The following is a 22793-nucleotide window of genomic DNA, read 5'->3' on the forward strand; positions in this document are numbered from 1 at the left end:
CTACCTGCCACTAGGACTATGTATCCTTCCCTGGATTACTGGGTTCTACTCACTTCCGGTCACTCCCAGTACCTACCTGCCCCCTCTCTTAAACGTGAGACTTACAGACTTCCAGCCAGGAAGGCCAATGCGCAATACCTGCCCTTTGATGACCTGAATGTTGGGATCCTGGGACTTCCCAGGTTCACAAATACTAAGGGCCTACGGTTCCCAGCTCTACCCGCGGGCAACTCCCATGTCCAAAGAGCTAAGAGATCTATTAATTTCTCCACTCAGAAATCGATGCACTTGTCAGGACGGCGATCGATGCTAGTCCTGCTCTGTTTGGCCCTACCCAGCTCTCGTACCCAGCCCTAGCTGGCTGGTTGGGTTTGGGGACTGACCTTAAGACCCTAGGCACCACGTAGTAAGGCGCTCCCCGGTGCTCGAAGACCCAGGCCCGGAGCAAACACTGCGGGCGCAAGGGCTTCTAGCGCCACCCTGTGGCCTCTTGCGGACCTAGTGGTCTCCACTTTCCACGCTCCATCCAGCTGTGTTCAGAGAACTCTTCTCTGTCCCTTCTGTTTTCCTCCCCAGTCATTCTGTTTTCTGCACCCAGTCATTCTGAGGCTCTCTCCCTTTCCTCACTAGCGTCTAGATATCGTTCATCAAATTTATTCCAAGTGACATTCTCTTAGGCAAGAAGAGCACCGTGAGACTGGCTGGGATGACCTGGACTTCAACCTTTTTCCTTGCTCTTCCCGCAAATCTGAAAATGCAGCTGTTTTACTGGGAGAAATACGTATCAGCTTCCTAGCTCCCCCACCCCCACCCCTCACCCTTCCCTGCTGCCCCAGTCTCAGAAGACAATTGTGAGGGCAACTCCGCCGCCCCAAGTCTCCTGCAGACGTGAGGGACATTAGTGAGGCTAGCTGGCATTAGGGCCCCGAAAGGAGAGGGGGCACTGGGGGCATCGACCGGCGGGGCGGGGCGGGGCGGGGCGTGGTTGCGGGTGCCGCCCTCTCCTGGTGGCTGGTCTTTAACACCGCCCCGCGCACGTGTCGCGCGAGGCCGGGCGGCGGCAGCTAAGAGCGCACGGACGGCTGCGTTGCCCGAGCTTGGCGGGCGCCGCCGCGATGCTGCGAGGCCAGCGGCGCGGGCAGCTGGGCTGGCATCACCGGGCCGCGGGGCTAGGAGGCCTGCTGGCTTCGCTGATGCTGGCCTCTGCCTGCGCCGCATCTTGTCGTGAGGCCTGTTGCCCCGTGGGCTCCTCGGGGCTGCGCTGCACCAGGGCAGGGACCCTGGATACCCTCCGTGGCCTGCGGGGCGCCGGGAACCTGACGGAACTGTGAGTGTGTGGCGGGGAAGGAAAGCGGGATCAAGAGGGCGCAGCCCTTCCCCGAGGGCGCGCACTCACCTCTGGCTTGAGGGGCCAGACTTGGCTGCTGTAGGAGGCTGGCACGTGTAGCCTTTGGCTGTGCTGCAGCGGCTTTTGCTGCTGCTGCCACCACCCTGGCAAAGCGGCGCAGTCACTGTCTGGATGTCGCCCAGGATTAAGGGTAGCTGGGTTGCCGCCTTGGGGCAGAACAAGAGGGAAACTGGGTAGACCAGGGCTTGGTCCAGTGATCTAGGAGCTTCTTTGTGGGGTTCATTCAAGAGCCCAAGTTCTGCCCCTTGGGGGATTGGTTAGCTGTGGTGAATTTGGCACTGTGCACCTTTGCCATCTTTTCTTTCTTAGGGGGAAGCCAGTCCCCAACCTCTTCCTTGTCATGACCAGGGAATCTAGGTATTCTCTGGATTTGTGACTGAGCCGGAGTTGATGGGAGATGATGAGGAACCAGTTTGGTGTCTGAACTTTTCTTCCTTTCCACTGACCCCAAGACTTCTTAATTTGGATGTGGGAAATGAAGGCGCTCTCCCCTTTCACCAATGTCTCCCTACCTGTATCAGGGAGTCCGGGCGGTTGCCGAGAGATTCTCCATCTTCCAGGTGCAGAGCTTCCGCTCTGCAGTACTTTGACGCTCTGCAATAAGTGGTTACAAAATACTTGAGTACTTTTTAGCAGCTGGTGAGACCGATGAGAGTATAATTGACCTGGAGGGACTCAGCATCACACGGTGATGGCTGGAAAATACTTGAGTATTCTGCCTGCTGGTGGAGCCAACAGTCTGCAGTGATTGGCACCCAGTTACTCGGGCATCTTGTGGTAATTAACGGAGATACTCAGTCTCTTTCTAATGGCTCTAGGGAGACCAAGAAAAAGAAGGCCTTGTCTTGGTCTGGCATGAGGTCTAGATTGTTGCTTCAGCCTGTCCATTCAGACCAGAGTCCAGGCTCCTGACTGCTCCCCTCAGTGTTCTCATTCCCTAGAGCCTTTCCAGGCTCCAAGAGAGTCCAGCCTGGGGACAGGGGCGGCGGGAAGACCAGGGCTGTAGAAGGGGAGATTAACAGAGTGGTGAGCTGAGAGGTCCCCCTGGGTGGGGCCCAGTCCTCCCGCCTCCTCCTGCACAGTTCTCTCCCCTCCTCCCTCACCCGCATCACTAACGAGGAGCTAATGGACTCGAATAGACAGATTGATTATGAATCCGAACAAACGAGGCGGCATGGAGCACACTGCCTGACAGCTCGTACCTACCCAGCCCTTCACATCTTAACAGCTCCCCGGCTTTCTGTAGCTGGAAACCCTTAGGACAGAACAGGGAAGGTTTCCTTAGGTTTCCAGGGTGAGGACGGACATGCACCGTCCTATTGGGGTCAAGGCTGCCATCAGGGAAGCATGGGGCACCTTGGACCGAGCTTGTTCCCTTGCTGCCCTTTTACAAAGGAAAAGCCCAGAAAAGAGGAGTTCTGAGAACTGTTAGTGAGTCAGGGGCCCACGCCACACACGAGGGTGGGGAGAGGGAAGGAGAACATGGACATGCCACTGCAGAGGACAAGGGAGTGAGTTCCCAGGAACTCTCGGATGCCAGATCTACAGATAGGACTGCAGCCACAGCCACCCACCCACATGCTGCTTGCTCCTCTTTCTCCTTTTGCCTCCCCGGTTCTCTGTCCTTTTCTCTGTGACTCCCTGTCCTTACCAGTCTGTCAGTCTCTCTGCCCTCCTTCTGTCACCCCATCCAACCTTCCTACGGCTCACACCGTATCTCATCTCTCTTCAGCCACACACAGACTCCATCAGCTCCATACTCCTCTCCCCTCTCCTAGGTCGTTCATGGATTAAGGAGGGGCTAGGGGGTCCCCAACAGCTCAGTGCTTTTAGTTTGCTTTGGAAAAGTGCTGGGGAAGGGAGAGTAGGGGCTGCTGTGGGGAAGAACCAAAGGTTTTGAGGGGACAGAGCAGGTGGTGTGTGTGTGTGTGTGTGTGTGTGTGTGTGTGTGTGTGTGTGTGATTGTGTCAATGAACCCAGATAGCAGACTCTGAGCCATGTTTGAGAGGACACATCAGCATGACAATTGGGGCATACTTAACACGGGTGGAGCAGCAGCACCGAGAGCCTTGCCCTTGTGACCCCCTTTGCTGGAGAGGCCTGCTGTAAAAGTGGAGCCCCAAGTTGAGAATGGCAGTGTGCACTGATAACGTGTGTTCACATCTCTTCATCTGTGTATGCATGGGAGAAGTTTATGTGAGCTTTGCTCATGTGTGTCCTTGGGAGAGTACCCCCGTGTATTCCTGTATACTTGCATATGTGTTTTAGGAGGCATATGAGGGTCTGTATGTTTGTAAAGGTGAGGGTGCGTGCATGCATGTATGCCCGGGTATGATTTGTGAGTTGTGTTGGCATGTGGGGACATGTGCATGAATGGGTATGTGAAATGGGTCTGTGTGAGGGAGGTGGGTGGATGGAGGTATGGGGTAGTTCCACTGAGATTCTAACCCTGCTGACCACCCCTCTCCCCTGCTGACCCATCCTTCTCCCTACAGCTATGTGGAGAACCAGCAGCATCTGAAACGCCTGGATTTCGGGGACTTGCAGGGCCTGGGGGAATTGAGAAGCCTGTGAGGACTAAGGCGGGACTGGGCGCAGGGTGGTGGGTGCCCACATATATTGGGGTCTCAGAAGACCTGAGAATCTGGGAGAGGGGTGGAGGCTCAGAGGTTTGAGGGGTCCAGGTAGCTGTGGAAACTAAGGGATGGAGAGGGGTGTGCAACTCCACAAGGTTATCTGGCCTGGGTGGGCAGAGCTTAAATCCCTCTTATCCCTTCCCTAGAACCATCGTGAAGAGTGGCCTCCGCTTTGTGGCCCCAGATGCCTTCCATTTTACTCCTCGGCTCAGTCACCTGTGAGTGGCTAGGCTGGGTCGGCGGGGGGGGGGGGGGGGGAGCTGGGGACCTGCAGGTGAGGGTGCCGAGAGGCTTTCTGCTCCTCAGGCCGAGGCCAGCCTTGTCCTTTCTGTTTCAAAGAGGGTGGTGTTCAGATTCTCATGCAGTCAGACTAGAATCCTTGTTAGAACTTCCATGTTCTATGCTTCAGAGATGCTTCTCATAAGCGCTCACCCAGGTCTGCCTGGAGTTCATAGGGACTGAGTAAGACCCCTGGATTCTGGTCAGAATTTCAGCTCCTCTCCTGCAGGGTGTACTGACCTGGCCCCAGAGGTGGTATGTTCTGTCTGCGACTCCTCATCTTCCTCATTCCTGAGAGTTACAGCTACTTGTCCTACAGAGGACCAACAGGGACATAGAGTGGATAGAAGATTCAGTTAGAGTTCTTGGCCGCCCTTCCCTGGGTTGGAGGCCTGTCATTCACAGGGTTGGGCTGGGTCCAGGGATTTAACCACAAGAGAGATGTTGTGTCCCCACTGTATGTCCTGGCTTTAAAATGTACATTTAGGGTTGGAAATATGGCTCAGTTAGTGGATAGAGCATTTGCCCACTCTTCATAAAGCCCTGGGTTTGATCTCCACCGCCACAGACCTTCCTATAACCCTAACACTGGGGAGGCAGAGACAGGAGGATCAGAAGTTCCAGGTCATATTTGACTACACAGCAAGTTCCAGGCCCGCCTTTTTTCTCAATAAAACAAAGGAACAACAACAACAACAACAAAACTTTAAAGAGAATTTTTAAATGTGTACTTGGTGAGAGTTCATGACTCCCGTGCCAATGAGTGCGTGCAACCAACCTGGGGACAGAGATGATATGATCCCATTTTATAGATGAAGATTCTGGGAATTAAGTTGTTTCTTGACTGAGGTCACCTGGCTATGCATGGCAGGACAGGTACGACAGCACCCACCTCTAATCTGTCTCCAAGGTGGTGGTGTGAGGGTTCCCAGTCTGCAGCAAGTCAAGGATGGATAGGCAAGACGACTGGTTAGGGCATGTCTCTCAGAGACACAAAGCTCTGAGCCTGCCAAGCAGAGCCCCAGCTGGGTGCTCTCTCCTTTACCCAGGAAGTATGGCCCCGGGTCTCTTCCTGCTTGAAGTGCCTTTGGAGGAACAGGAAGGGGGGGGGCTGAGGAAGTACTTTGACGTCCCTGTCTTGAGGTTAGGCAGGGGAGGGGATTGTGAGGGCCTAGGTCCTCCTCTCCTCCTTGGTGGGGAGCACAGATGGAGCCCCTTACCCCAGCTGTGGCCTCAGCACTTCGCCAGCTGGGGCTGAGGTGTGGGGGGAGGGCAACCGGCTGTTCCCTTGGATTCCTCTCCCTGGGGTCAGTCAGGGAGGGGGTTAAGTGGGATTAACCCTTCTTGTCCCAGGGAGATTATACTCAGAGCCCTACCTGCCAAGGGCATTCTTACATTCCCACATACCCATGGGCACAGTACTTCTCTGGGCCTGTTCTAATTGCCTGAACTGGAGGCGAGGTGTGGGGGGGGGTGTGTGCGGCAGCCTCCGTGCTTCTGCCTCAGACTGGGTCAGAGTGAGGTCGCTGGCTCAGGGCATCTGTCTTCCCACAGGAATTTGTCCTCCAATGCTTTGGAGTCCCTTTCCTGGAAAACCGTGCAAGGCCTCTCCCTACAGGACCTGTGAGTGTGCGGGCAGGGGCAGGGCAAGGGGTCAGTGTGTGTGATATGTGACGGTGTATGTTTGTGTCTCCGGGACTTTATGTTACTGCGCCCGTGTGGGACAGGGGAGGGGGTGGAAGGTGAGGCATCTTTGGAGACTGTGTTGTGTCTGTGAGCTTACACTGGGGATTATGTACATGTCTGTCATTCGCTTCCCTCCATCAAGGCCGGGACTATGCTGGGCTGGATGAGTAGCTGTGTGTGTCCAGAGGCCAGGCTCAGAGCTGTGCTGAACACACCACAGGCCACCGTGATGCTTGAGGACAGCAGCCTGATTCTCAGTACACACAGTAGTGCACAAGGCTGATGGGTGCCTAAAGCCGTAGACCATGCAGGACACCCTTCTTATCGCCCTACTGGGCTTCTCACGTTAGAGCTAAGCTAAAGGGATTCCGTGCAGCCCTCGGCTGCCATCTACATCAGTCTGCCCTTATTTCTTTTAGTGACAAAGTCTTGTTACTGTGTTGGTTATGGGCCTGGCCCCCTTCTGCTTAGACCCCTATATCCAGCCATCTCCAGAGCACTGCCTCCTGGCTCCTCAGGCCTGTTGCGTCCTCCTTTCCTGACTCCTGGCTCACCCTACCCAACAGGACCTTGTCAGGGAACCCACTGCTCTGTTCCTGTGCTCTCTCCTGGCTCCAGCGCTGGGAGCAGGAGGGGCTGTGTGGTGTACATACACAGAAGCTCCAGGGGTCTGGGCCTGGGCACCAGTTACTCCCACTCAGACACAACACCAGTTGTGGTAGGTGCTGCTTGAGGATGGGCAAGCCTGGGGTCTGCCTGGAGGGATTTGGGGTAGCATTGGCAAGGGTTCTGGACCCTGGTGACTGGATGTACTGCTTAGATTTGGCATCATGAACAGGGTGGGACTCACAAGCCCACTCTAAGGTTCTAATGTTGCTCAATACTCTGGGTGGCAGGTGTACCAACAGTGAAGATCCAGATGCCCAACGACTCTGTGGAAGTAGGGGATGATGTGTTTTTGCAGTGCCAGGTGGAGGGGCAGGCCCTGCAGCAGGCTGGCTGGATCCTCACGGAGCTGGAAGGGACAGCCACAGTGAAGGTGAGAAGGGGACCAAGATCAGGCCATAAGAGACAGAAAAAGTAATAAGGAACAGAGGGAGACTGGAAGGACAGAAACAGCTCAGACCTCACGCTAGCAGGGGTGACAGTAGGGTCCTCAGGACAGGTCTACTGGACTCCAGGTCTTGGGTTCCATCTTTGAGCAAATGCTGGTTGCAAGAGAGGGAACTGTAGCTCTCATGTGAGACCCAGGAGGGATCTGACGGGCCATTCTTCTCATAGATTCTTTTTCTAGCTTAGGAAACTGAGGCCTGGGGACAGGACAGGATCTTCTGGAGTCTCCTGGACACTCAGGAAGTAGTGTTCTCTTGGGTGTGTTATGAACACATTAGCAAAGGACAACCGACTTCAACTCTCATACTTATTGTTTAAAATCTGTGCATACATGTGCATTGGCACACACGTGAATCTGTGCATACATGTGCATTGGCACACATGTAAATCTGTGCATACATGTGCATTGGCACACACGTGAATCTGTGCATACATGTGCATTGGCACACACGTGAATCTGGTCAGAGGACTAACCTGGATGTCCATCCTCATAGCCATCCAATTTCACTCACTATCTTTGCTGCTTGTCTGTAGCTTCGAGCGACTTTCTCGTCTCTGCCTCCCGTCTCACGTATAGGATCATGGAAGTTAAAGGACCATGATGTGGGTTCTGAGCAATCCAAACTCTGATCCCCATACTGGTACAGCAAATGCTTTACCCACTGAGCCGTCTCTTCAGTCCTCACTAAGTACTTCATGGAATAACTTACACACACACACACACACACACACACACTCCCTATTTCTACCTGCTTTTTGGTTTTCTTATTTATTTATTTATTTATTTATTTTTGTTTTTTTGAGACAGGGTTTCTCTGTAGCTTTGGAGCCTGTCCTGGGGTTTTCTTATTTGTAAGCTGAGGCAGCCTTTGACATCCTCCCTGCCCTTAGGCATTGTTTGGCCTTCATCTCTCTTACCTGAGCATCTTCCCAGACCTTGCATCTGTTCTCAAGCTGACCTCAGAGGTTCCCTGCAGGGTTCTGAGATGTGTAGCTCTGTCGGTCTGTGAACTGGCTGCTCAACCCTCTCAACACACCCCAGGTTGGGTGTGACTATGGAAGTTTTGGAAACTGGTGTTGGTAACACGTCACTTTCCTAAAGAGATGGCTGAGACTGGGGCTTCCCGAAGTTATCTGACGATGTTCCCACACACAGGCATCAGACTCTGCTCTGCTTGTCCCCTTCTGTTATTCATTCTCAGTGACCTTGCACTCTGAGTGAGAAGAGCTGCCCCCCACTTACCCCAGGGATTTCCAGCAATTGAAGTTGATTCTCCTTTTACAATGAGGATCCCTTAACTGAACATTCTCATCCCATAGGTCAACTTCCTAATTTCTGGGTGGGCACAGCCCACTGTCAGAGCCCAGTAAAATTGTGAACAAGACCTCTGAAGTCGATGGGTGGTGGTGACGGCGCTCGCCTTTAATCCCAGCACTCAGGAGGCAGGGGCAGGTGGATCTTTGAGTCTTAGGCTAGCCTGGTCTACATTGTAAGTTCTAGACCAGCTAGGGCTACATGCTGAGACTCAGTTTCTGGGGGTGGTGAGTAGGAAATCAGAACATTCTGCCTACTCCAACTTAGAAGCACTTGCTGAACTCAAGACTGAGACTTCTTGAAAGGCCAACTGATTCACACGTAGTGCAGCCATGGTGTCTTAGGAAGGTAATCTGACCTGGATTTAGTCTTTTGGTGGTGATTCCACACTAGCCACTCGGCTCTCCAGTTGTCAGCATGGCATCGTTTTCCTTTGCCAAAGGAAGGCTGCTGTGGCTGAAGCTGCTTCTAGCTACAACCAGTTTGCAATCCCTTTGTTTCTGCCTTTCCTTGGCCTGAGACTGAGTTTGATAGAACGTCGTGAGCCAGGAATGAGTTGGCAAGGTTCTCCTTGGCCCTCTAATGGGCTCCATGAGAAGGGAGCAGCTGGGCTTCCATGACTGCTGTCTGGCTCCTTGGTTGCAACCTCCATTGTAGAGTACTAACTACCTATTTTGAGGCTGTTGTTTGTGCTTTAGAGTCCTCTGACCCAGGAGCTACTCTACAAATGGCAAAGGAGGCCGTTTCTCTGTCTCAGATCTGCTCCCCTTCTCTTGTTTCCCCCAGCTTCCCCTTTCCATATGGGATCATAGGGCTCCCAAATATATAAACTCTACCCCCTGCTGAAATTCTTCTGATGTCTCTTTCTTCCATGTTCCAGAAATCTGAAACTCTGCCATCCCTGGGGCTAACCCTGGTCAATGTCACCAGTGACCTCAACAAGAAGAATGTGACGTGCTGGGCAGAGAATGATGTGGGCCGGGCTGAGGTCTCTGCCCAAGTCAGCGTCTCCTGTAAGCCCCCGTGACAGCCCCTGCACCCACCCCCACTCATCTCCTCTTCCCTGAAAAGAGAGGGGGTAGATGGGAGGGTGAGTGGGCGTCTCTACAGCTGCTCCCTCCCAGCTGTTTCCAGATTCCCACGAAAACCTGATCCTGCTTGGGAAGTCCTAGAGGCTCCTCAAGGCCAGAGGGTTAGAGATGGATTTCTTTCTGGCCCACTGCCCAAGCCTGCTACCTGAGGCCCTCAGCACCAGCTGCAGGCTGGCCTCACGGCCTGCTCCTCTGTAAGGCTTTTGTCTAGGTCTGGGACGGCCCAGGAGTGAACTTCAGCTTAGGCTGACATTTGTACAGGTTGAGCATCATGGGTAGAATGAGCTCAGGGCTGGGCTTCTAGTGAAGGAGGCTTACGTCAGTTCTGCATGTTGTTCTTAGACAAGCTTTGGTTTAATGGAGGGGGTGCAGCCACAGATAAGCAACCTTAAAGAGGGGAATTCCTCTCTTGAATTCCTTTTAATGCTTGTTGCTTAATTTCTCTAGCTTTGCCAACAAATTATCTTTAATCTATGTTCCAGCATCATTTCTCTTTTATTGTGAAATACACATAGTTAATGCACAGTAAGCATGTTATTAGTTACTGATTTATTTAAAGACAGGGTCTTGCAGTAAACCCAGGCAGTCCTGAAACTCACGATCTTTCTGCCTCAATGAACTTTAGGGATGACAGAATTGCCACACTAACTGACATGCACACTGTAAGCAAGACCTACCCTTGCCAGGATTTTGAAAGACCCCCTTGGTCAGTCCCAGCTCATCTCTCCATCCTAACTTTTATGTTCAGCACTTCCTTGAGAAAATAATTTTCCACAGGGGCTGGGAATTGAGCAGTTACAAGCATTTTCTATTGTTTAAAAGCACTTGGGTCGGGCAGTGGTGGTGCATGCCTTTAATCCCAGCACTCAGGAGGCAGAGGCAGGCAGATCTCTGTGAGTTCAAGGCCAGCCTGGTCTACAAAGTGAGTTCTAGAACAGTCAGTGCTTCACAGAGAAACCCTGACTTGAAAAATCAAAAAAAGAAAAAAGAAAAGAATCCAAAAAAACCCCAAACCCCAAACAACAACAAAAAGATCTTTTCTACATGTCTCTTTCCTTATTAGTAAAATTTTGTTTTTACACATCATATAAATGAAAACTTACTCTATGTATTATATTTTATCTATTTTATTTTGTCCAACCTCATATTTATGAAATCCATCTGTGACAACAAAAGTAACTACAATTCCTTCATGTGCTACATTTCATGGTATGAATGCTGGCAAAAATTCCCATAAACTTGTATGTGTTTATACACATATGTTACACATATATATTTTTTCTATTATTGAGGAGCTTTTGGTTTTTTAGGACTGTGACTGTCTCAAAGCCGTGTTTCTTGATTATTTTTCATTCTTTTTTCTTTTCTTTTTCTTTAGTGCTGTAGCTGTCCTGGGGTGGAGCCCAGGACCTGCTGCGTCCCCGCCGACCACGCTCTCTCTTCCTGAGCCACCCTAGCAATGTTGTCTGTTTGCTTAGAGACACAGTCTGTTTAAGTTCCTCAGGCCTTGAACTTGTGCCCTCCTGCCGCCCGAGTAGCTCGGCTGGCAGACCATTACCATCAGACCTGTTCCGGGCTCCTGCCGTGTTCTAAAGTCTCTAAACTTTGTCCCTTTGCTGTCACATTCAGTATCATCTGCTAACTTTCTTCCAAGTAGGTCTCCTAGAGAACTCCTTAGGACCTGCTGACCTGTCTCCTGACCTATCCCTGATTTCTCCCTCCCTTGGGTTCCTTCCTGCCAGTTGCCCACTTCCTGTCATTGCCCTCTTTCCGTAGTCCCAGCCAGTGTGCGCCTGGGCGTGGCAGTGGAACAGCACCATTGGTGCATACCCTTCTCTGTGGATGGGCAGCCAGCACCCTCTCTGCGCTGGCTCTTCAACGGCTCAGTGCTCAATGAGACCAGCTTCATCTTCACTCAGTTCTTGGAGTCGACACTGACGAACGAGACCATGCGGCACGGCTGCCTTCGCCTCAACCAGCCCACCCATGTCAACAATGGGAACTACACACTGCTGGCTGCTAACGCCTATGGCCAGGCTGCTGACTCCATCATGGCTGCCTTTATGGACAACCCTTTTGAGTTCAACCCCGAGGACCCCATCCCTGGTGTGAGAGCTGCCCTGAACCCTGCCCTGCTCCTGGGAGGCACCTGGGTAGAGATCCAGTCATCCAGGGAGGTCTGACCTCTGTCTGCCATGGCCCTGGTTCCCAGAGCTAGAGTCCTGGACAAGAGCTGGTAGCCAGTTCTATGCTTCCTCCTTGCCCCTCTCCCCAGCCAGGCCTGCTGAGGCCCTGAGCTTGTCTGAGCCCATCTGTCAGGCTGAAGAGAGGCTGTGCGCTCCAGGCAGCTCCAGCTCCCCCTTTCCTGAGGCCCCACAGCCTACCCCACCCCCTAAAGGAGCATCCTGGAGGGCAGGGCCCACTACTCCTCCTCTGACCGCTTTCTCTCCTCCTTCCTGCTGCAGTCTCCTTCTCGCCAGTGGGTGAGTTGCTTGGGCTGGAGGGCAGCTGTGTTGTCTCAGAGCTGAATCAGAGGACAGCTAGCTGGGCCTGAACTGTGGCTGGGGTGGGGAGCTGCGGAAGGAGACACGACACTATGTGAAGGCCCACCCTTTGTGCCCTGTGTCTCCACAGACACGAACAGCACATCAAGAGACCCAGTGGAGAAAAAAGATGAAACACCTTTTGGGGTGAGCATGGAATGTGGGAGCTGGTGGGGGCCATGGAATGGGGCGGTCGGGCATGGCTCCTTTGCCTGTCACTTGGAACTAGAGCAGGACAGTCAGTCTATTGTGTTAGATGCTTGGTTAGATGCTTCCCCAGCCAGACTGAAGTCACTAGGAAAGCAGGGAACAGGGCTGGGGGCCTGGCTCCAGACTCCTCTGTAGGATGGGTCTATGAAAGAGTTCAGAAACCTTTAGGACTGACCCTACTTCTAGGTCTCCGTGGCTGTGGGTCTAGCTGTCTCTGCTGCCCTCTTCCTTTCTGCCTTGCTCCTTGTGCTCAACAAATGTGGACAGAGAAGCAAATTTGGGATCAACCGTGAGTTGGCAGTAGAGGGCTGTCCTAGGGCTTCCCATCTATGCTCTGTGTTCAGCACAGGGCTGGGGTTATCTGTGGGACTCAGGCTGTCTGTGTGCTGGGCTGGGGCAGGGTCATTTTAGAGGTTGGGATCAACCGTGAGTTGGCAGTAGAGGGCTGTCCTAGGGCTTCCCATCTATGCTCTGTGTTCAGCACAGGGCTGGGGTTATCTGTGGGACTCAGGCTGTCTGTGTGCTGGGCTGGGGCAGGGTCATTTTAGAGGCAGCAGCTCTTCATTGGTGATTGTATCAAACACTAAGTGTGTCTGGAGGGCTTGGTTCTATGAGGAGCAGGAGAGCGCTTTGGTGTCAGGGGCCAGTCAAAGAGGCCCCGTGCTTCCCTTCCCCGTGCTTCCCTTCCCCGTGCTTCCCTTCCCTGCCTGCTGTCTTCCTCTTTCTCTCCTTCAAGTTAGCCAGGGGGGAGCCGGGCAATATTCAGCTAGTCTGAGCAAGGATGGAGACGGTGCCTTGGCTGTGATTTTCCATGCTGGTGTGTCTCTCCCCCAGGCCCTGCTGTGCTGGCCTCAGAGGACGGGCTGGCCATGTCCCTACATTTCATGACATTGGGTGGCAGCTCTCTTTCCCCTAGTGAGGGCAAGGGCTCCGGACTCCAGGGCCACATCATGGAGAACCCTCAGTACTTCAGTGATGCCTGTGAGGAACTGTATTATAGTAGGCGAGTGTGAACATGGTGTGTGTGTGTGTGTGTGTGTGTGTGTGTGTGTCTGTCTGTCTGTCTGTCTGTCTGTCATCTGTGTAAAGCCCCTGGGCCATCATTGTGCTGACCCAGGTCTGTCCCCACCCTACCTTGGCTCCTGGCTCCAGCCCTGCTCAGAGCCGTATCTCCCACATTGGACTCTCCCTGGGCAGATTCTTCCACCCACCCACACCCCATTTCCTGTGGCTGCACTGCCCTTACCACTGCCCTATCCTGCCCATGCCAGGGCTGCCTTCTGACTTTACTAGCCCCTCCCAGGTGTCCATCACATCAAGCGCCGGGACATTGTGCTCAAGTGGGAGCTAGGGGAGGGAGCTTTTGGAAAGGTCTTCCTTGCTGAATGCTACAACCTTCTGCGTGAGCAGGACAAGATGCTGGTGGCTGTCAAGGTGAGACCATGATCCTGGTAAGGACTACTGCCTGTGCCCATCAGAGCACCATCATGGCAGGATGGGGGGGTATTTGAATGGAATAAGACCTGAGGGGGTTGGGGTCCCCTCCAGTCCTGTCCCCATCCCTTCCCAGGCACTGAAGGAGGCATCTGAGAGTGCTCGGCAGGATTTCCAGCGGGAGGCGGAGCTGCTCACTATGCTCCAGCACCAGCACATTGTGCGCTTCTTCGGGGTCTGCACTGAAGGTCGCCCGTTGCTCATGGTCTTTGAGTACATGCGTCATGGGGACCTCAACCGTTTTCTACGGTACAAGAACCCAGCCCCGACTCAGTCCTCGGTCCCTTCCCTGTCTGCCTGTTTGAGGGGGAGATCCCAGGGAGGGTCAGAAAGGCACAGTTCCCACCCCCAGGGAAGTAGAGTGGGCAGGTGTGTGAATGTGGGCATGTCTGGGGGACAGTTGCTAGAGGTCAAAGCTCTGAGCTTCGGGACCATGGTTCTGTAAGCACATTTATGTGCATAGAGAGGCCAGGCCTGCAGGGACATGTGGCATGGAGGATGCTGACACCAAGCAGCCTTCTGTGTTCAGTGTGCTTGTACAGTGCTGTATTTTTCAGTCTCTAAGTATATAAGCGGTTTATATTTGAAGGATGTCACACAAAACTCTGATGTTTAGTTTCTGATACTTATAATCACTTTGAGAGATGTGTTGCCTTCACAAAAAGACTTGGGGTGACAAGACCTTCCCAAGGGCACATAGGAAGTGATGGATACCTCTCTAGCATAACTCCTACCCTCAGATACAGGCAGGATGTGATAGTCCTCCTCCCCCAAGGTAGCCATAAGGATCAGGCAGAGTTAGATAGTGGAAACACCAGGGTTCAGAATCAGCCACCATGTCTGTGAACCTTCATTTCTGGCCAAGAGCACACACCAGGGGAATGAAGACAGAGAAGGCTTCTGGAAGGAGGGGCGTTAAAACTGAGAATCTGGTCAAGAGGCAGAGAAGTAAGTCAGGGAAAGGAGGCGGGGTCAGGAGGCAGCATAGCTGGGAGGGAGACCTTGTGTGTCATCGGAGGAAGCTGTGGTTCTGGGTGAGAAAGCAATGTGCAGCTGATGTTCATAGTGTGATTTCCCAGCAGCTCTACGGAGTGAAGGCTCATGAGTGCAGTTGCTAGGACTCAGAGACCTTGAGGAGTGTACCCTGGGACAGTGGACCCCTGAGGGGCACTGAGTGGCTCAGGTGCATGGAGGTGGACTGGCAGAAGAGCCAGCGTCAAGGCAGGCCATGAAGAGCTATCTTCTTGTTTCCAGACAGAGTACAGGGCTAGCTAGAGAGATGTTATCAAATGGCACCCAGGCTGTGTGAGGAGCAGCTGGTGGTCCTCCTTGGAGCACCAGGAAGGAAGAGAGAATCTGAGGCAAGCCTGGAAGGCTTTGGGAAGGAGGCTTGGGCCTCTGTATTTCCAGCTTCCTCTGATGACACATGGGACCTCCCCCTCAGCTACACTGCCTCCTAGCCCGGCCTCCTTTCCCTGACTTACTTCTCCGCCTCTTGATCGGAGTCTCAGCTTTAATGCCCCTCCTTCTAAGAAGCCTTCTCTGTTTTCCCCCTGGAGTGTGCTTATTTATTCTCTACTCTAGTGCACTGGCCTCAGAGGCGTTCAACAAACACTTGGCAAATTGGAAAAGGCATTGCTAGCAAAGCAACCAGTAGAAAGAAGGCCAGAAAGGGAAAGTATTTGGGAAGTGGCACCAAGTGATCAGGACAGCCTGGACTTGGGGGCTGTGGTGCACCCTGGGAACCTTTGCAAAGGAAAAGCATGCGAGGAATAGCTGAACACTAAGGACAGAAGCGGAGGGACAGCAACAGGAGACTCAGCTTAGCAAAGACTGTGACAACAGCAATGGGTACTGGGGGAAGCTGGGGGCTGGGCTGAGATTCTCCGAGGACTATGGAGTTAGTGTCCTTGGAGGTGGGGCTGGTCCTCCTCCTCTTCCTGCATTCTTGCCCCTGGTCTCTTCCTTCATCACACCCCGTTCTAGTGCATGTGCTGCTGAAGTGAGCTCCATCCTCCCAGCCCCACTCCCTCCCTCTCAGCTTCTCCTTCTCTTGTCTTCCTCAGGTCCCATGGCCCTGACGCGAAGCTGCTGGCTGGTGGTGAGGATGTGGCTCCTGGTCCTCTGGGCCTTGGGCAGCTGCTGGCTGTGGCTAGCCAGGTGGCTGCCGGTATGGTGTACCTGGCCAGCCTGCACTTTGTGCACCGGGACCTGGCCACACGCAACTGTCTGGTGGGTCAGGGACTAGTGGTCAAGATTGGAGACTTTGGCATGAGCAGGGACATCTACAGCACAGACTACTACCGGGTAAGAGTCCCTAAATGCTTCCCCGGCATCCATACTGTACACACCCTGGCTTGGAATTTGTGAGATCCTGCACTGCCCTCCTCTTCCTCTAGTAGTGTGGCCTCTGGCCTTTGGCCTCTGCTCTGCAACCCCTTTCAGCACCTCAGCCCTGGTCCCTCAGCCTTGTCCCTCAGCCCTGGCCCTGGTATACCTTCTGTCTCTTTAATATGTGGGCATGGCTTTGTGGTTGCCCCTACTGGAGGTGATTACATCTCGGCAGGTGGGAGGCCGGACCATGCTACCCATTCGCTGGATGCCACCTGAAAGTATCCTTTACCGCAAGTTCAGCACTGAGAGTGATGTGTGGAGCTTCGGGGTTGTGCTTTGGGAGATCTTCACCTATGGAAAGCAGCCCTGGTACCAGCTCTCCAACACCGAGGTCAGCCCTGCCAGGCACCCGGGGGCCCCGTGCTTTTCCCTCAGTCCCCTTCCCCTTCCTTTCTTCCTTTCCTGGTCCTTCTCTTGCTCAGTCTCCCGGCTGGCTCCTAGTTGGCCCTTAGAGATCATCGTGGCTGGAGTCCAGGTCATGCCTGTGTGCAGGGCAGAGCGGAGGGTGGGAGAGAGGTCCTGATATAGAACAGCAGGAAGGCTGGAGATCTCTGGCTGCCACAGTTAGAGCAGACCCCAGGTGTTCTGTCTCCCAGCAGCTCCCCAGCCTCCCCTTGGCTTCCAGCTGTCAGCTTCCATTTCTTCTTCTAATGCAGTCTGTTCCCCTGAGGCGGGTGGGGTGGGGGAGAGGGTTATAGATTTTAATTTTCTCAAGCACTGAGAGAAGGAATGGAATTAGTGTTGCCCATAATCTAAGTCCTCTAATGGAGATGGGGAGAAGGGGAAAGAGGCTCCAGGCGGCTCCTGCAACCGGCTCCCTGTCACCATCTCCCTCTGTTGGACCCTGTAGCTGCCCAGCAGCCCTTCCCAGAGTCTGACTGTGATCTTTATTGCTACAGTTTCTTTTCAGCTATATCCCCACAGTATGGTGCCCACAAAGGGAGAAGCTAGAGTTGCCTCTGCTTTAAACCAAAACAGCCACTCCTGCCCCCCCCCCAAGGCTATAGCTGTGGTTCCACGCTGGTCCTGTCTTGCACAGCTGGGAGATGGAGGCTGAGGCTGAGGATGACCATCTTGGCAATGTCATACCCTGTCCCTCTTCACCCCACCTGGCAAGTCGTCCTTGGTTGTGACTCTAGCCTTCTGGAGGCAATCCTAGAAAGATTAAAGATTGCTTTAATCATTCCTACTTTTCAGAGCCGGAGCAGGAAGGAATCTCACAGTTTGCGGGGTATGGTACAGTGCAGCCAGCCAGGCAGGACCCACCTGTAACCTCCATGCCCTCCTCTCTGTTTCTCCTGTGGCGCAGGCGATTGAGTGCATCACGCAGGGTCGGGAGCTGGAGCGGCCGCGTGCCTGCCCTCCTGATGTCTATGCCATCATGCGCGGCTGCTGGCAACGTGAACCGCAGCAACGGCACAGCATGAAGGATGTACACGCCCGTCTGCAGGCCCTGGCACAGGCACCTCCCAGTTATCTGGATGTCCTGGGCTAGGAGCTGAGCCCGTCTATCAGGTCACCTTGAGGTCCCTCAGCACCCAGCAGCTACCACACTCCAGCCTCTCACTCTCAGCATGTGGAGGGGGCCGGCAGGCTGGGACTGGAGGGGAGCCTTGCTTCATGGCCAGCATCCACCATAATAGCAATTATATTTATTATCCCTGGCTGTGTTTCTTGCCCATTCTTGGGGATAAGGGCTTTGGGACTTAGTGGAGGCTGTGCTCTCTGGGTTGCTGCCCTGCTCTGTGCAGCTGTCACCCACTTCATCTTCCCCTCACCTGGTGACAGTCTCTCCACACCCTCACTGTATTTGACTTTCAGAAAGGCTGTGTAGAGCCCCTAGGGATGGTAGCCACTGCTGGTGGGGGCAGACAGAGCACACATTAGAACAAATGAACAAGACAGAAAGAAACTCGTGTGTGTGTGTGTGTGTGTGTGTGTGTGTGTGTGTATGCGCGTGCACGCGTGCGTGCATACATGTGGCTGGCGCAGGGTAAGGATCAAAGGAGCAGAGCAGTGGTACACACCTTTAACCTCAGATACTCAGGAGACTGAGCACAGCAGGAGAATCTCACATTCAAGGGTTTACCTGGGCTTCAGAATCAGTTCAAAGTCAGCCCAGGCAACCTAGGAAGACCCAGTCTCAAAACAAGAAGAAATAAGAGGGCTGGGAAATAGCTCAGTGGTAGACCCTTGCCTGGTATGTGTGAGGTCCTGGGTTCAATTCCCAGGACTGTGGGGGGAAGGTGGGAATGGGAAAGAGACTGAAGGGGAAGGACCAAGACCCCATTTTTTCCCTTCTGTTTCCCTTCTTGGCCCTGCTTCTTCGAGATTAATACTTGGAGGTGGGGTTTGGGCACGGTGACTTGCCGAGAACAGACCTCTGGTGCTATTCCGTACTACTCCCAGAGCAGATGGGGGTCTGCCTTCCTTTGTGACCTTCTGTCACATTAATACCCCAAACTCTACCACATCAGGGGAGCAGAGCTTGGTCTCCTTGCCTCTGCCCTGGAGCCGGAGCAGCAGCATTTCGGCCACTACCCATCACTTCGCATCACCAACCGGGCTCCTACAATATCACACGCTCACTCACACAGCTCCTGAGGCGAATGATGGCTGTCTCCTGTCCCTGGGTGCCCAGTTCCCTGCCTTGTCCCCGTGATTCAATCTGCTCTTATCACCCTGGGCTGGGCCCTGCAGTGTGTCTGTCTCTTGTCCAGGCTGATTCCAGCTAATGGAGGGCTAGCCCAGGGCGGCAGGCTGATTGATGGGAGTTCTGGTCCCCAGGGCCCTTGTTGGCAGGCTCTCCTTTCCTGCCTTGGGATAGGCAGTGCTGTCTCACCCTAGAAGGGGGACAGAGCGGAGACATCAGAGCTGGCAGGTGAGGGCAAGAGCTACAGATACGGAAGCTAAGAGAGTACAGAGGGAGGAGCGGAGACAAAGAGGGTAGCACACAGGCACAGGAGGGCAGCGGCTGGCAGAGTCCTAAATGCCCAGGGCCCCTACAGGCTTTGCCTGCCTCTTTGCCTCACTTCTTCTGTCTTTTGGTCTTCTGTGGGTGAGGAGTGGGTACTGACAGACTTGAAGGTCCTGCTGGGGATACAGGGCTCTGAGGTTTGCTGCACTGAGCAGGATTGGGTAGGTCTTGGAGGCCAGATAACATACAAGACCTGAAAAGTCTGTGAGCCATTTTCAACGTTGATCATGGGGCATGGAGACCCCTTGAGCCCCACTGGAGGATCACTGGAGATGCTGAACAAAGGGGCACAGAGTTCTGGGAATGTGGCAGAGAGATCCAGGAACAGCAGGGATGAAGACCAGCACTTCAGGCAACAGGATTTGAAGCTTTGCGGTGGGGCAAGAAAGGACTCTACCTTTATTCTGCTAGTGGCCTCCTTCTCAATGGATGTTCCGACACTTGTCCACAGCGTCCCGACCTATGGCACATAGCCGGTCTGGATGGAGGCATGCACATGTGAGCACATACAAACAGTATAGCTTTCCATTACTGCTGGGTCCCATTGCCATTAACAATGTCCTTGTCCCACTGTGGCCCCTGCCCCCTCTCTGTTAATTACCTCCTGGCTGTGCCAAGTCCATTAGCTGCCCTCAGTCCCAGGGGCTGAGCACCAGTTGAGATGGATAGCTACAAGGAGATGGGTGGAATGGGGCCCTGGGGATTTTGGGGGGACTGAGATTGAGATAGCAACCTGGGGCCAGAGGGCAGTGCTATCCTTCCCTCTCTTTCCTCTTCAGACAAGAGCTGTGTTGGCTGAAAGTGAGGCTCTGAGAGGCTGGGGTATTTTGGAGAACTGAGCAGAGGAACCAGGCTTGCTCTCAGTCACTCCTGCTCTGGAGAGGAAAAGGTGGTCAAGGGAGTCAGCCCCTTAGGTCTCCAGTCCTGGGACAGATCTCTGAGGAACTTGGGTTCTCCGGCTTTCTCAGAGCTGGCTTCTCAGAAAGAGGCTAGAGTAGCTGCCAGACTTCCAGGACCCTGCAGGCAGGTTTCTAAGACTGCTGAGAGGGTATCCCACCTTGTCTGTGTCCCTCAGACTGAGGGCAGGTGCTAATTGTGACTGCACAGGAGCTGGGGCTCTAAGTGGCAGCTGCGGGGAGCTTGCCGTATTCCTATGTGGCCTTGGATGGCTACCCGTTGTTGGCGGAAGCAGGGCAGTCACTAGAGAAGGAGGGACTCAGGGCCCCTGGGTTCTAGCCTCCTGTCCTGGTCCTGCTGCCGTGCAGGCTACCCAGGCACCTGCAGCAGGGTATGCATTGGCTGCATGTTCTGAACTTTCCACCATCTCCCAGCTGTGAAGAATGGAGAGTTGCCAGTAGTGACGGCAGGAGGCTGCGGAGGGAAAGACAGACAAGCCAAGGCTGTAGCTGCAGGGCAAACCAGTAGAGGCCAGCAGGGAATCCAGTCCCTGGGACCCACATCCCACTAAGCTGAGCTCTTCCTCTCCTTAGGTTAGTTCTGCCATTTACTGGTGTAATGTCACTTGGCATTTCTGTACCTAGGTGTCATCTGTTAAATGGGGATAGATAATAAATAAGAGCAGAGCCCTCCAGGGGTGTTGGGAGGCTGATGGGCCCACCCTCCAGCCAGTGCCCAGTAGGGATGTACTGTTCCTATGTCCGTGTTCTTTCCTCCTCATTTTCTTCTCTTTCTTCCTCTCTCTGGCCTGTCTCAGGCCTTGGGGACCCAGCTGGGGCCCTGATAGTATTCAGGATGGTAATCTATCCCATCCTGAATATGAGCAGGTATTCTGGGGACATCAATGTTTGAGAAGAAATACTTTTGACCCCAGTCCTAACCTTCCCCTCGGAGTGTGTAGGCATGGGGAACTGTGGCGTCTGTCGGGCCATGGAGAACAGAGCTGAACCCCAGGCCCACTGTCTTCTTAGCTCTTAAACTCTCTGGAGCTCATGTCTAAAGAGATGGCTCAGCAGTTGAGAGCACTGGCTGCTCTTCCGGAGGTCCTGAGTTCAATTCCCAACAACCACATGGTGATTCACAACCATCTGTAATGAGATCTGGCGTCTCTTCTGGCCTGCAGGCACACATGCAGACAGAACACTGTATACCTAATAAATTAATAAATCTTTAAAAAAAAAACCAAAACCCTCCCTGGATCTCCTAGCATTTCTCCTAGAATGTCTCTCCTGATTTACCTGTTTGGGTGACCTGGGGGACAGGATATGAACATTGGTACCTCATGACAGGTGTTTCTGGTTTCTGGTCCCTTTACTGATCAAGTCAGGTCTCTGACAGTTAATAGAGATGTCAGAATGGACAATGAACTATGACTTTGATCCCTTCCCCTGTAGCCTGCTGTTCCAAGCGTCAGAAAACTCTTCCTGCAGTCCATCTTTGTGCCTCTCACTTGGATTTGAAGGGTTACTCAGCTCCAGGCCTGCCCACAGCAGGTCTCAGCTGCCTGGGGCCTGTGGTCAGGGCTAATGCGAGCGAGAAGTGGAGGACAAGAGGGATAAAGTTATTAGTGTCTTCATCTTTGAGGGATATTGATTGCTGGGTCTCCGGGCCCATTTGGTCTTATAATGGGGTGCATGGAGGTGTTGGGAGGGGCACAGAAAGATCCCACATAGCCCCCACCCCTTCTTCTGGAATGGCAGCCACACTAGGTCTGGTCAAAGGCTGACACTAGAGACACGCTTTGGGAGTGCGAGCTCTGGGGAGATGGGTGTAGGGCAGCTGAGGGGCGCAGGGCTTGGCTCTGCTACTGGACTATCTGTGTGCGTGTGAGAGTGTAGCTGCTGAAGAGATTAGGTGGCGGACTCTCAGCCTGTCCTGAGTCCTTACCTGCCCCCAGGCAGCTGATGAGCAGCCTGTCCCGTGTCCTGGGGAGTAACCCTGGCCTGTGTGTCCAGCTTCCTATTTGCATGGGATGCCCTATAATATGGTTGGTACAGTCTCTCCACCTAGAACTTTGCACATTCCTGCCATCTTGAGGTGGATGTAGGCCAGGAGAGCTTAGGTGTCAGACCCACCTTCTCCAGGCAGCCTCCTGTGGGTGTCTGCTGGAGGCTGAGAGAGGGAGACACCTTGGGTAAGATGGAGGGTGCAGAAGCAAACTTTTCGCTCCCACCCTCCTTGGATGAGAAGGGCCTGGCGCTCTTCTGCTCAGGGATTCAGAAGCTCACTTCTCTGCCCCAGAGGAGCTGGTTTCCCATCTTCTGGGCTGGGAGAGGAGGTAATTAATGATGGGAGGCTGGACAGTGAATGTTCAGGGCTAATGTTGGTATTAATCAGGAGCAGGTCCCCAGTCCCCAGCGAGGGATCAGGTTCAGCTGGGCCAGTGTGTGTGTGTGTGTGTGTGTGTGCGCGTGCATGCGTGCATGTGTGTGTGTGTGTGTGCACGTGTGCATATGTGTGTGCACGCACGTGTGGTGTGTGTGTGTGTGTGTGTGCGTGCATGCGTGCGTGTGTGTGTGTGCTGTGGAGCAGCAGAAACCCCTGACTCCTTCCTCAGTTTCCTACCTTCTCCACAGAGCCTCCTCTTCTACCCCTACACCCTGCCATAATTTTCCTGGAACTCCCTCCTGGTGTATCCTTGATTCTTCTGTTGAGGAAGTGGCAGAGCTCCCTCGAGTTCAAGTGCATCT

General features: G+C 53.6%; 1 protein-coding gene across 2 annotated transcripts; it reads left to right on the forward strand.

Annotated features, from left to right (window-relative positions):
- Positions 1 to 1065: 1065 nt before the first annotated feature.
- On the forward strand, positions 1066 to 17833 carry Ntrk1 (neurotrophic receptor tyrosine kinase 1). Of its 2 annotated transcripts, XM_087897401.1 has the most exons (17): positions 1066 to 1327; positions 3904 to 3978; positions 4191 to 4262; positions 5878 to 5946; positions 6576 to 6727; positions 6906 to 7048; positions 9318 to 9450; positions 11305 to 11634; positions 11994 to 12011; positions 12163 to 12218; positions 12468 to 12570; positions 13116 to 13262; positions 13585 to 13715; positions 13852 to 14024; positions 15842 to 16082; positions 16342 to 16500; positions 17479 to 17833. In XM_087897401.1, the coding sequence occupies exons 1-17, from the start codon at positions 1116 to 1118 to the stop codon at positions 17662 to 17664; spliced, it is 2400 nt and encodes a 799-aa protein (XP_087753527.1). In that variant the 5' UTR covers positions 1066 to 1115; the 3' UTR covers positions 17665 to 17833. The 2 variants fall into 2 exon arrangements, with proteins under 2 accessions (XP_087753527.1, XP_087753528.1); XM_087897402.1 differs by lacking the exon at positions 11994 to 12011.
- Positions 17834 to 22793: the final 4960 nt, after the last annotated feature.

Source organism: Myodes glareolus, chromosome 17 (genome assembly GCF_982192425.1).
Source record: "Myodes glareolus chromosome 17, mMyoGla1.1, whole genome shotgun sequence".
Classification (NCBI taxonomy): Eukaryota; Metazoa; Chordata; class Mammalia; order Rodentia; family Cricetidae; genus Myodes; species Myodes glareolus.

Coding starts and splice junctions, on each gene's coding strand:
- Ntrk1 (XM_087897401.1), top strand. CDS start 1,116: ATGCTGCGAGGCCAGCGGCGCGGGCAGCTGGGCTGGCATCACCGGGCC. Junction 1,328..3,903: donor GCCGGGAACCTGACGGAACT/GTGAGTGTGTGG, acceptor TTCTCCCTACAG/CTATGTGGAGAACCAGCAGC. Junction 4,263..5,877: donor ACTCCTCGGCTCAGTCACCT/GTGAGTGGCTAG, acceptor GTCTTCCCACAG/GAATTTGTCCTCCAATGCTT.